The sequence below is a fragment of the Lotus japonicus genome, chromosome 4 (genome assembly GCF_012489685.1).
Source record: "Lotus japonicus ecotype B-129 chromosome 4, LjGifu_v1.2".
Lineage (NCBI taxonomy): Eukaryota > Viridiplantae > Streptophyta > Magnoliopsida > Fabales > Fabaceae > Lotus > Lotus japonicus.
The window spans coordinates 8,148,685-8,160,980 of record NC_080044.1 but is presented as its reverse complement, the minus strand read 5'-3'; the positions used below and the strand labels follow the sequence as shown (position 1 = coordinate 8,160,980).

The window sequence follows — 12,296 nt, the reverse complement described above, 5'->3', positions numbered from 1 at the left end:
ATGAATGTTCTGGAAATAATTTGAAGATGATAGAAGGATGTTTGAAGAAGATGAACAATAAACATAAAAAAATTTAATTAAGATATAATTGATATTTTTTTTTCAAATGAAAAAAGAAAAAGAAAAGTCAGTGTACTCATTAATTGACGTGGCAAGGGCCACATCAGCTGGCGGAGCTCCGGCATTGACCCAACCGGCCGGAAGGACCAAAGCCAATCATTTTGCCAAAAACTGGGGATCAATCCCCACATTTACTCCGGCGAGGGACTAAAGCCATATTTATGACAAAGGTTGGGGACCAAAAGCTGGATTAAGCCAAGTATGTATATATAGTATAGTATTTAGGTCCTGGCTTAGATTTCTTATCATGCTTGAGAGGTAAAGTTTTATGACCCTCGTATACTGTTTACTGCAATGGGTATGTAGTCAATACATATTAAGAAGATTGACACATATATGAACACTTGTATAAAGGAATCTATCAATCTATTTACTTGATGCATAGAAGTTTAAATGTCACCTTTTAATATACCTTTTAATATGTATGAAGAGGGAAATAGATATAAGGCTTAAATATGTTGGAGGTCCCTCTAAAATAGGGGTCCTTTGGTTAAGGCCCCTACAAAATATTTTGGGTGGAATAAGCCCCAAATGTGAAAATAATATATAGTGATAAGCCCCTGCCGTGAGGTTCCGTTTAATTTTTGATGATTCTGCAAACGGCGCTGACGTGGATTATATTTTTTGAAAATAATTAGGGTGCCACGTAAGTAAATTAGGGTTGAAAAGAATAAAAAAATAAAAACTCAAAAGTAAAAAACCCAAGTAAAATCCCCAAACGTACTTGGGTTTTTATTTTATTTTTATTTTTTTCAACCCTCATTTACTTATGTGGCACCCTCTTTAATTGAATAATTTTCACAAAATATAAACCACGTCAGCGCCGTTTGCAGAATCATCAGAAATTAAACGGAACCTCACGGCAGGGGTTTATCACTATATATTATTTTCACATTAGGGGCTTATTCCACCCAAAATCTTTTGTAGGGGCCTTAACCAAAGGACCCCTATTTTAGAGGGACCTCCAACATATTTAAGCCTAGATATAAATTTCAACATGGCAATGTTATGTGAAGTTTCCATGTGAAATGATGCTAATCCAATCATTACCGTTCAGGTGAAACTTGTTCTATTTCCTACTCAAACCAGTGGAAAGAGTATTTTTACTTCTATTTCTATTTTCTCATTTCGTCCAAAAACATAAAACTGCACCGTTTCTTTTCCTCTTCTCTTAATTTTCTTTCCATCTATTTTCTTGTGAACCAAATGAAACTTGTGCTAAAAGGGAAAGAAGAAGTCATAAATAATTATTTCTGCAGTTTTTTAAGGCAACCCAACCTAAGTTTGAACGAAAAACATAGAAACAAAATTTTTCCAAACTATCACTAAACGTGGTTTGATATATCGCTACCGGTTTAATTTCATATTACTTTAAGCGGGAACCATTTTACAAATCAGACATGGTATAGATATAAGTCCACTAGTCATTAAATTACATGCATACATGCCAATGGGCATAAAACGAGTCAACTAATTCCTTTTCTGATGCTTGCACGAATGGACTGAAAAATTACCAATAACTCAGCATTCTACTACATAAACAAGCTCAGGATAAAGTACAACTAAATTAAAATGCCATCATCATCCTCTGTAATCAAAACCTCTCTGATAAAAAAAATTAGTACATTAACGAGCCCTATTGTATTCTGGTACAGTTTCATGAAATCTGATCAGAACTGCAACAGTTACCGAAACCCTCTTCCCCTTCCTCTTCCGCGACCACCCCAACCTCGGCCTCTGCCCCTGGCAAAACCTCTCCCACCACCAGATAATCCATCCAGCGCTCTATTGACAAGTTGATTTTGCAAACCACCAGCACCTCGGCCCTTCTTTGAGGCAATATTGTTGGATCCATTGGCAGCAGTAGCAGGCCGTTTTGCTCTGCAGAAGTGAAGTAAAAAGAAAAGGATTGTTAGAAGAGTAGATTGGATAAGGTACTCTCAAAGGGGGGAAAATGATTGATAAAAAAAAAGACTAAGAAACTATACCCAGCAGTTTGTGTGGTAGGTGCAGCTTTGATTGCTTCTTTCCAGGAAAGGTTGATTCTCTTATCTCCGATGAATGAAGGCACCTTGGCGTGCAATGGCTGACCACAAAATTCAAACAATTAAGTAATAGAGCTTTCAAAAAGAAGTAATAGAGAGAAAATAGAAGTCAAGAAAAGGCTGCATTCCTCTTAAGTCTTACCTTTGTCATAGTCAAAATGTTATTGCAAGTCCGCAAACCAGTCGTTGCATTCTGTTTCTTAGTTTTCTGCAGCACCGTGTACAAATGTTAGCATGATACAAGTATATCAAGAGAAAGGCAAGATCCAGAAATAACTAAGCACAAGATAAAACTCACAATTTTTTCTTTTTCTTCATCAGTCTTAGCATCTGCCATAGATTTGTTGTTTTCAGCCATTCCTTGAGTTAATTTCTTAATTGTAGCCCGGGTGAACTCCTCGACATTATTCAGTCTGGGAAAAGAAAAGAAACCAAAAATGTGACCAGAGAAATAACAAACTAATAAACCCCAAAGGGAGAGATAACAAAGGGGCAACAATGGCATGACAATGAAAAGCTTCGTAGAAAGTGGATGTTTACTAAACCAAACCATATTGTAACAAACTGAATAACTTACAGTTACACTTTTTCAAGAGGCCTCTTAATTAGAAAAATGTCCAAATACCCTACGACTCATTGCGGGTCTTATCAAATTCTAATGTCTTAAAAACCTGTCAGATATTGCTTTAACTTTGTACCCAATGGACACTACCACTTATAATGAACTAAATAAGATGTAAGAATTAAGAAGAGTGAGATACACCCAAATCCAGAGAATTGGGGAAAATTATCAAGGAAAAAAACATTAATTGTGCTAAAATGAAAAGCCAATAGCATGAATTTTCATAAATCAAGTCAAGTTTAATCAACTATGTTCCCACCTAACAAGAAAGCGAAAAGAAAAGGATGAATATGGATCATGGATGCATCGGAAAATTAGTAGGAACTGAAAGGGTTTTATTTTTTGACAAATTGAAAGAGAACTTGGAGGTATGATAAATTATAAAAGGTGAAGTACAAGACAAAAACGCCAACAATTGAACCAAGGGACTTTTAGTCCCCATGCACAACAGTGTCTCATAACTACAAAAATATCCCTCCTCTCACTTTCAATTTCACTTTCATTCTCATCTCACTCGCCCGATGGGCCCCACTTCAGTCATTGATTTCCAGTTATGCCTCCCACTTGGACCCCATGTTTTCCTACGTCAGCCTCAAACCCCTTCTCACCCTCACCCTCTCCCTCGCCCCACTTGGACCCCATGTTTTCCTACATCAGCCTCAAACCCCTTCTCACCACCCTCACCCTCACCCTCCCCACATAATTTGATTTAGTCACTAAGGGTGTGTTTGTTAGTTGAGTTTTGAAGGGAGGGAAAGGAAGCGGGGTTTAGAGGAATCTAAAACTTGCAAACAAGGAAAGGGCTTAACCCAAGGGGGTTTGGAGGAACTTAAAACTTGCAAACAAGGGAAGGGCTTAACTCCCTTCCCCCTCACTTGCCCTCCCCTTCCTTTCCCCCCAAAGCCTTTCCCTTCCCTCCTCTAAAACCTCACATACACACCCTAAGAAAATGAGTTATGAAGGTCTATCCAAAAGAAATCCCTTTTGTGCTTTTACCCCTGTATGGAAAAGTTTGTTCACTATGCTTGGCTTCATGAATTAACAACAGTTTACCCTAAACTAAAAAGGTATTGAGTTTGATTCTCGTTGGTCGTCCTTCATAGGTTGTTCATGTATAAATAGTAACATAAGCCTTCACCAAGGCTTTTGAAATGCCCTAACCTAGGAATTGGACAACCTCCCACTGAACTATTTGTAACCAAAAAATCGAAAGATAAATTCATTTGCATGTGACTACGAACTAAAATGTCCTAAAAATACAAACCAGAGAATAGGTGAATACTTCATTAGTTCATTATATATAACTTATAAGAATAAGACAATACCTCTCGGTAAAATCTTTATATTGCTCTGAAAAGTCCTCTCCAAGCCTATCAGATGGCTGGCCAGTAACAATCTTATAACCACACAAACTATTTGTGGCATTAGGAACCTACATAACGACCAAGTTCAATTATGTGCTGCACATAAGTAACTCACATAACAGTAAATTATTTTCTTATTCCTCGGGTGAGGCAAAGGGTTACCTTATGAGCTAGGTGATGAAATGCATATAATAAGCACTCAACATATGTAAAGTTCATCTCTTCTCCAGTCTTCTTCCAAGTCATGTATTTCTGAAGAGAGCAAAGCAAACAGCTTAACGAAAAAAGTGGAACTATATAAAATACAGAATAAATTGATATATTGATCCCAGAGAAGTTATATTAAAATTTTATTCAATGCTCACAAGATTATCATCAACAATTAATCATATCATCCTTCATATTCAATTCAATCAACAGTGAAATGTAGTCCTAAAAAATTTGAATTTATCGCATTTTAATACATAAATGGAGTTACATAAAAAAGAAATTGATATTGATGTGATCAATTAAAGCAACTAAAATTTGAAAGAACATATTTATGTAAATCCAATCTTTTTTTATGCATTGACTCAATATTATAATGCTGCAGATAAAGAGCAGGAGCAGAGCTGATATTTTATGAATAAATTACAAGTTTATATCTATGAATTTAAACTTACAAGATAGATAACCATCAAATCTTTAACAGTCCCTTCGTGACCAGAAAAAAACTCAAGACTCAACCATAATAGCGACATCAAAATCCCATTTTAGCTAGTTAACAATGGGCTTAGAACTTCCAAATAACAACATAAACTAGAACAAAGCATACAACATTGAACATTTTGATTCTGTCATAGCAGAAAACCTACTGCTATGTCCAATAAATTGATATATGCCAGTCATGCTATTAACAAATGTTTACCTTCAGCAACTGAACAATAGAAGGAAGCATTTGGCGTGAATCTTGTGGTGTTGTATAAGGTGAAAACTCAGCAAGGCTTCTGAGCAAATCTACTTTCCGTTCTCCTGGAAGCTGACCAGGAAAAAAATCATCATGAGTTTTTCGATTTGTAATAAAAAAAGAGAACTTAATCAAAGAAAATCATTAACAAACTTCCACCAAGTTCCAACAATAAGAAACCCACATTCACCAGCCAATTCAAGATCTGGAAAGTTAACTTGTCAAAATATCATAAAATAACACTTAAATTCAGCTTTAAACATCGTATTAAGTGTTTCTTCCGAACCAGCTCTTATGACAAAAATTCACAATTTGCTTCCACACAATCTTCTCGATGCATTTTTTTAAATACATAATTCATCAATATCCTTAAAAGGTCATCCTTGGAAAAACAGTAGAGCTACTTCCTTGTTAGCTGATGATCAGAACTATAGTAACAAACAGACTTTGTTTCTGGGATAAAAGGTTCTGAACATATCCGACCCTCCCTAGACGCTACAGCATTAGAAGACCCCTACTTCTGCGGTCACCCTAATCATCATATCAAATATCACCCTTCATGTTATCTAGTTAAGACATGCAAGTTAACTTGATAAGATGATAAATGATGGTACAACTTCAAATCAATTATGCATGAAAGGAAGACAAAATCGTAAACCCAAGGAAATGAGAAAACACAAGATACTCACGCACTAACCATCAATTCAAAGTTTCAAGCTAAATGTCTAATTACCTGGTCAAACACAGGTATTATATATTTGTTTATGTAGCTGAGAAATTTACTGCTAGATGCACCCTTCTGCATGAAAAAAAATAAAACAAAATTGAATTGGTTGAAGAAAAGCTAAACAGAAAAGTGATATGACAGAAGATACAGTTAAATCGTACTTACCACGAGAATTGGAAGTGCCAAGTGAAGGCATGATATCAACCTCTCGATGTGATCAGCATCTGAAACCTATATGAATCAATAGTGTAAAGAAATAACATGAGACCCTGAGAGCATTTAAATATAAAATTAAGTGATTTTTTTTTATAAAACAGACTTGTCACATATATAATGATATTATGTGTGTTTCACAGGAGAAGAAAAGTAATCACATTGAACTGTGCATCTAAATCAGCTTGCCCTTCAATGATTCCAATCAGCTCTAGCATCCGCTCAGGTGGAGCCTTTTCTCCAAATAGGCTCAAACTCCTCAGAAAATCCATAAACATTCGGAATTCTATACCAGTTACATCTTCTAAACTCTGTAATAAAACGCAACCACAACAGAAGTCAATTCCAAATTTCCAATTATGTTACAAATTTAAACAATAAGATAGGCAACTGACCTCATAAAAACAATGAGTCAAAGCAAAACGTAGATACCTTTTTTATGAGATCAGTAATGTGTCTTTCCATTTCCTCTTGGGGTTTCAGCAATTCAGCTTTGATAGGGAAAACCTGTAAAGATATTTAGTATTCAGTATTCATTTCTTTTTTAAAGATGTAACAAATAAAGGGCTATTTATAATCAAACACATATCTGCTCACCTTATCTCTAACAAAGTTTATAACTTTCTCACGAATAACATCATCTGTGCTTGGCTCTTCAACACTGCCAATGTGCTTAAACAAAGCTGTCAAAGAAGCTGCATTCACAATTATACTATAAGGAAACAGCCAAAATGCAGCATAAGTTATAAACATCTAGAATCCGGAACACATATTGTGATTAGTTAGAAGAAATTAAGTGTTCACGGCCAGTAAGATTTTGCATTACTATAACAACCACAGTACCTAAAAGTGCATCATTAGTTTGACATGTAACAATCTTACACAGTTGTTAGACTTCCCCAATTAATCTTATCCTTGCTATCTAAGTACTAGTGTTACTAAGTTTTATAACCTCCAGAAGGCTCCTCATTGATCACCAAATTAACATGCTTCAGAAAAAAACCACTTCAACTACATAATTTCAAATGTCGCAAACTATTCAAGCTTAGATACATCAAGAAGACCTAAAACCATTGCAAAACTAATAATATCTTCAAAGAAAAAGTATTTCAGAATGGAAGAGTTATACCCACTAGATAGACGCAGATAAGACTAGATTTAGATTGGCCTTCTTTTTTTCTGTTTTAATAGATGACAGATTGGCCAATATTATGCCAACTATGAAGGGAAAATTTGCAGAAAGAGTAAATCATATGTACCAATGTCTTAAGAAGAAGGATATCAAGAAGATTGGGATGCCAAAAACTGTTCACAAATTGATGTTTATGCAGTTCATCATCAGATAACAAATGTGGGCTGTTAGATTTTGTGTTGTTAAAATCACGATTGAACACTAGTAGCACAATTTTGCAATTCTGCAGGCACCCCTCTCACCCCAACTCGCCTGCATGATCTCTCCTTGGTGGAATTTCCATGTCAGAGTAAAAACATGCAGTCGCAGAGGCCCAATAACAGAACCTGGAAAATTCAACTAGTCACCGGTTTTTGGATCGAATTTCACAACCTTGGAAACCTCGAAAAACATAAGGGTTTTCAAACCCCAAACACTGTTTTACCACCCTAAATAGTATGCCCTCTTTCTTCCCAAACGAGTCGTCGCTCTCGACTCTCTCTGCCCATCATCCTTGCACACACCTCACAGTGACAGATCTCTCTGTCAGTCGCACAAGAGGAAAGTTTTATTTCTGAGTTCTGTTCTCTCAAGTCATGCCGTTTTGGATTCCTAAAGGTTTGGGTGTCTTTATCATACATTATACATTAAAAACCCTAAAACTAAGTCTAAAACAAACCCACCTGCGCAGTTTTTTCCCCCTGACCCTCTGTTTTTCACGGTTAGTTCCCCTCCCCTCTGTTTTTCATAGTCACCTGGTCCCTCACCTTCACCTCTGTTATTTTTCTTGGTCTACCTCACCTCCTCCCTTTTCTTGAACTTAGTGTAGCCAACAACTATTTTTCTTCTTATGGCTTGGATCTATAATTACTTTAAATATGATAAATCAGTCTATCATTCAATTCATGACTTCATTTTTTTGCATCTGTATCTTACGATACATTATATGATACGATTCACGATTCAGAAATTAGGATCTTCAGATACACGATACATATGAAAACCATGATCTGACTTACAATTCTACAAATTACGATCTTGCACGCCCACGCCCTCCTGATCCTTGGTAAAATCTTAATTTGACAACATTGGTTAGACTGGTTATATATTTTTTTATCAGAAGATATCCAACATACAACTCAGCATTTATCATACTAGTTCCTTACCAAAAATAAGAAGTCATTTTTGCTTTATTATTGACAGATTGAAGGTCCTTGACAAAAATTACACTATTTAACAACCAAAATATACTCAGTTATTTTTACTTATGTAAAGACAATATTACCTTTCACGTCCTGCCTCAGCAGAGACATCAGAGCCTTATGCACAGCATCACGTTCCACAAATTCCTCTAAAAGAGTCAAAACATAAAAGAAAATATCAGGATCATAATCATGGCCAAATTCACAAGAATGAAAAATTTTCAAAGACCACAACTTACCAGACCCAAGAATTTGCACTAGAATATCAACCATTTTCCCAATATTTTCAGGTGTATCCTTGCAGAAAAGAGGCAGACCTCTGATTGCTTGCACCCGGACCTGCACAGCAATTGAAAAAACATCAAAGAGTGGAAACAACCCCAGCGTATACGGAATTCACTAATAATCTACAGAGAAAACACAACAAACAAAATACATCAATATAAAAGTTTCTTTTCCCATTCACCATGTTCTGTTTAATCTGATATTATCAATAGCATTGCTTTTATTCAGATTATTAATGAGTCACAGTGTTATCAAATAGCGGCTATAGCGGCAGCGTAGCGGATTTTTGGCTAATCGCGACGCCGCTATTCGCCGCCAAATAGCGGCCGAAATAGCGGATTTTTGGCTCACCGCGATGGTCCGCGATCGCGATTTGATAACACTGATGAGTCATCATTAAGAGTATCTAACTAATAACTATACACTAATACAGACTAATGTTTTAAAAACTAAACTGGACAGGCAAGAAAATTAGCCATTGTTTTTATTCAGACTAATGTTTCTAAAACCAAACTGGGCAGGCCAGAAAATCAGCCAGGCCAGAAAGTCACCGGGTTCGTTGGTTCTTTATTTTTAGTTTAAACGTGAAACATATTGAATTTAGGTAAGTTTTTAGGGAAATTGTGTAATATATAGCAACCTTGAGAATACACAAGTAGAAATTATACAAGACATGGTGCAGATTAAGCAGCAAAAACACAAACCCCAAGTTCTTCAGCCTCAACCAAATCAAGATGTGTGTCAAGTGCAGGACCAGAGAGGTCAGGGAAGAACTTGTAGAACTTGGGAATGAGCTGTGCAGCAAGCTGCTTGGCCTTAACACTGGTCTTAGCCGCATCTATGATTCCCTGGTAATCCTTGACATTCTGCGAGAGAGAGAGAGAGAAAATGAAGACCGTAATCGAAAACCCTAATAATTGAAGATTGTGGAAGAGTTGAAGAGAAACCTGAGACTTGTCCTTGGCAGTGTTGAGTTGCTCGCCGTATTCGTAGAGCTTCTCGATGTAAGAAGCTTCGTCGGAAGGGTCAGTCATCGGAAGAGTCTGCAATTGAGATTGCGAAGTTGGTTGAAGAGCGAAGAAAACAACAGCATCAGTATGTATGTGAAGATAGATAGGGTTTTGTTTTGATTTGAGAAGAAGAACGAAGAAGAAGAGAGAGTGAGATAATAACTGACCTGGTGAAGTGAACAAGGGTTTTGAGTTGAGGAGTTTTGGGAGTGAGTGAGTGATCTAAGAAGGTCAAGTTGTTCCTATTCGGGTTTTTGTGTAAGTTGTCACTCTTATCTATCTGGATGTCTATATATGTACGACGCGCCGTTTCTTCTAAACGTGCCCCCAAAGCAACGAGAGGATATACCAACACTTTGGACAAGGGATTTTTATTTTTACAGAAGTAAAGAAACAAACACCTCAAGGCTGGAACACCAACAACAAAAATGTCATTCAAACTTCTAGGATAAGAGAAGTGAATCAAGAGCTCAATTTGTAGAAAATACCTTAACTTTGAAAGAATCTAGGCTTAATTGCACTTTTGGTCCCCCAGCTATTGCCTTCCTGCGAAAATCGTCCCCAAACTTCAAAATTAGCAAAAAACGTCCTCTAACTATACATGTCGTTGCACTTTTTGTCTGCCGTTTGCCTTCCGTGAGAAAATTAACGTGCGAAGCTGATGTGGCTCCCTCACGTGTGTCTCCCGTGACTTTCTTTAGAGAGCTTGATGACTGGACAAGTCACATGCTTCTCACGTGACTCTAAAATGCTCAAACGGTTATGAAATTACAAACCCGAATTAGACCTGATTACCCCCTTTTAGAGTCACATGAGAAGCATGTGACTTGTCCACTCATCAAGCTCTCTGAAGAAAGTCATGTGAGACACGCGTGAGAGAGTCACATCAACTTCTCACGTTAGTTTTCTCACGGAAGGCAAACGGCAGACCAAAAGTGCAACGGCATGTATAGTTGGAGGACGTTTTCTGCTAATTTTGAAGTTTGGGGATGATTTTTGCAGGAAGGCAATAGTTGGGGGACCAAAAGTGCAATTAAGCCAAGAATCTATGTTGTTATGTTCCCCTCATGAGACAAATACTGCAAGGGAAATCTCATTGCAACTGCCCTTTGATAGCAACAATGATCGATGCAAAATGAGGCAGTGATAAAAAGTGGCTTCTAGGCGAAGGGACACATGAATGAACTGATCTCGCACTCGAACAAAATGTATTCTGAGGCTATATAAGTATGAGACTATACAGTTGATGAGGGCATAAAAGATTTGAATGGTATAATAACAAGATGCATCTTTTATTCATGAACCCAACACATAAAAACTCCAAGGTTAAGGAGGATTGCTTGGAGAAATATTGGGATGGGGACTTCTTGAGAAGTTTTCTAAGGAAGGGCGTGAATGAGGACAAAGCATGATGGAAGACTCATGTTGTTATTGTGAAGCAACGATAATCGTCAGATCGGGATGTTTCAGCAGCTCTAACAAGCTGGATCACCAAACAAGGAGTCTGAAGAAACTGTCACTCATATGCTGCCAACAAAGGTGCAAGCCATGGTAAATGACCAACACCACAGTCCCTAAGCAAACCCCTAAACCTATCATGCCAAGGATTACATGCTACTCACCTTATGCATCACTGTACCAATAGGACGACCTTGTCCTCGAAACATCACCTCACATCAATTCTTCCAAAGCTCCCACACCATCAACGCAAAATAATCTCGAGCTGGGGGCGGAACAGCCATGGCTAACGCCCAAAAATCCTTCGTAGCGCCAAACTCAAAAGACAACAAACCCAACTGCTGCCAAATCTTCCTCAAAGCTAGACAATCCCACAAACAATGTAATAGGGACTCCGACAACGATCTGCACAAACTACACACCGTTGAGCAAAGTAAACCCCAATGATGAAGCAGTTCCACACATGGGATGACATCATGACAAGCTCGCCAAAGGAAGATACGAACACGCTCCAGAACCTACCACTACCAAATCCAAGACCACGTGCAACCTGGATTGAGAGGGAGAGTGTTGTTACTTTGTTGTCTTGCATTTTGTCAAAAACAACCTGATGTCGAAGCAGATGCTTTGACATCTGATTTCGTGAAGCTAGGACATCAGTCCTTTGCTTGGAACGTGATTGTGGGCCCTTGAAGATCTTATGAAGATATGTTTTTATAAGTTACTTGAGGTTCAAGTAGCTGTACCATAAGGGTTTTAATTGTGGGTTGTTATTTGTTGAAACAATCTTTGATAAAATATTTGTTTCTATCTTTACTTGGGAAAAACGCAACAAGATCTTTGGAGATTCAGTTTTGATTTGATGGTTGTTTCAATCTGTTACTTCAGCCCATGGTAACCTGAGTGCCTATGCTGCTGCTGCTGCTGAAGTATATAAAAGGATGAAGACCACCGAAGCTAATAGAGAGCGATCAAGTGTTTTAGGGTTGTTCATTGTTCTTTGTCCTTGTTACTTGTGAACAAACTTTGCTCCCCGATTCTATAAAGCAAAGTTTTGTTCTGTGTTCTTTGATTCTTCAAACTCTGATTGTTGATTGTTTGTTACCAATCACTGTGGCAGTGATTGAGAGAAA

The 12,296-nt window shown here is 37.4% G+C and overlaps 1 protein-coding gene across 1 annotated transcript; it reads right to left on the bottom strand.

Annotated features, from left to right (window-relative positions):
- Nucleotides 1-1,505: 1,505 nt before the first annotated feature.
- LOC130711634 (apoptosis inhibitor 5-like protein API5) lies at nucleotides 1,506-10,032 on the bottom strand. The gene is made up of 17 exons (XM_057561335.1): nucleotides 9,873-10,032; nucleotides 9,643-9,738; nucleotides 9,400-9,561; nucleotides 8,650-8,749; nucleotides 8,494-8,559; nucleotides 6,635-6,732; nucleotides 6,470-6,544; nucleotides 6,199-6,348; nucleotides 5,990-6,055; nucleotides 5,831-5,896; nucleotides 5,059-5,169; nucleotides 4,314-4,403; nucleotides 4,113-4,219; nucleotides 2,464-2,578; nucleotides 2,308-2,373; nucleotides 2,109-2,206; nucleotides 1,506-2,001 (listed from the first exon to the last, which is right to left on the bottom strand). Exons 2-17 carry the CDS (start codon nucleotides 9,727-9,729, stop codon nucleotides 1,806-1,808), a joined length of 1,653 nt encoding a protein of 550 aa, XP_057417318.1. The 5' UTR covers nucleotides 9,730-9,738; nucleotides 9,873-10,032; the 3' UTR covers nucleotides 1,506-1,805.
- Nucleotides 10,033-12,296: the final 2,264 nt, after the last annotated feature.

Excerpts from the sequence above, each read along its gene's own strand:
- LOC130711634 (XM_057561335.1), bottom strand. The coding sequence starts at position 9,729 with ATGACTGACCCTTCCGACGAAGCTTCTTACATCGAGAAGCTCTACGAA. Across the intron at positions 8,560-8,649 it reads AGTGCAAATTCTTGGGTCTG|AGGAATTTGTGGAACGTGAT; the intron begins GTAAGTTGTGGT and ends TGACTCTTTTAG. Across the intron at positions 4,220-4,313 it reads TTCATCACCTAGCTCATAAG|GTTCCTAATGCCACAAATAG; the intron begins GTAACCCTTTGC and ends GTCGTTATGTAG.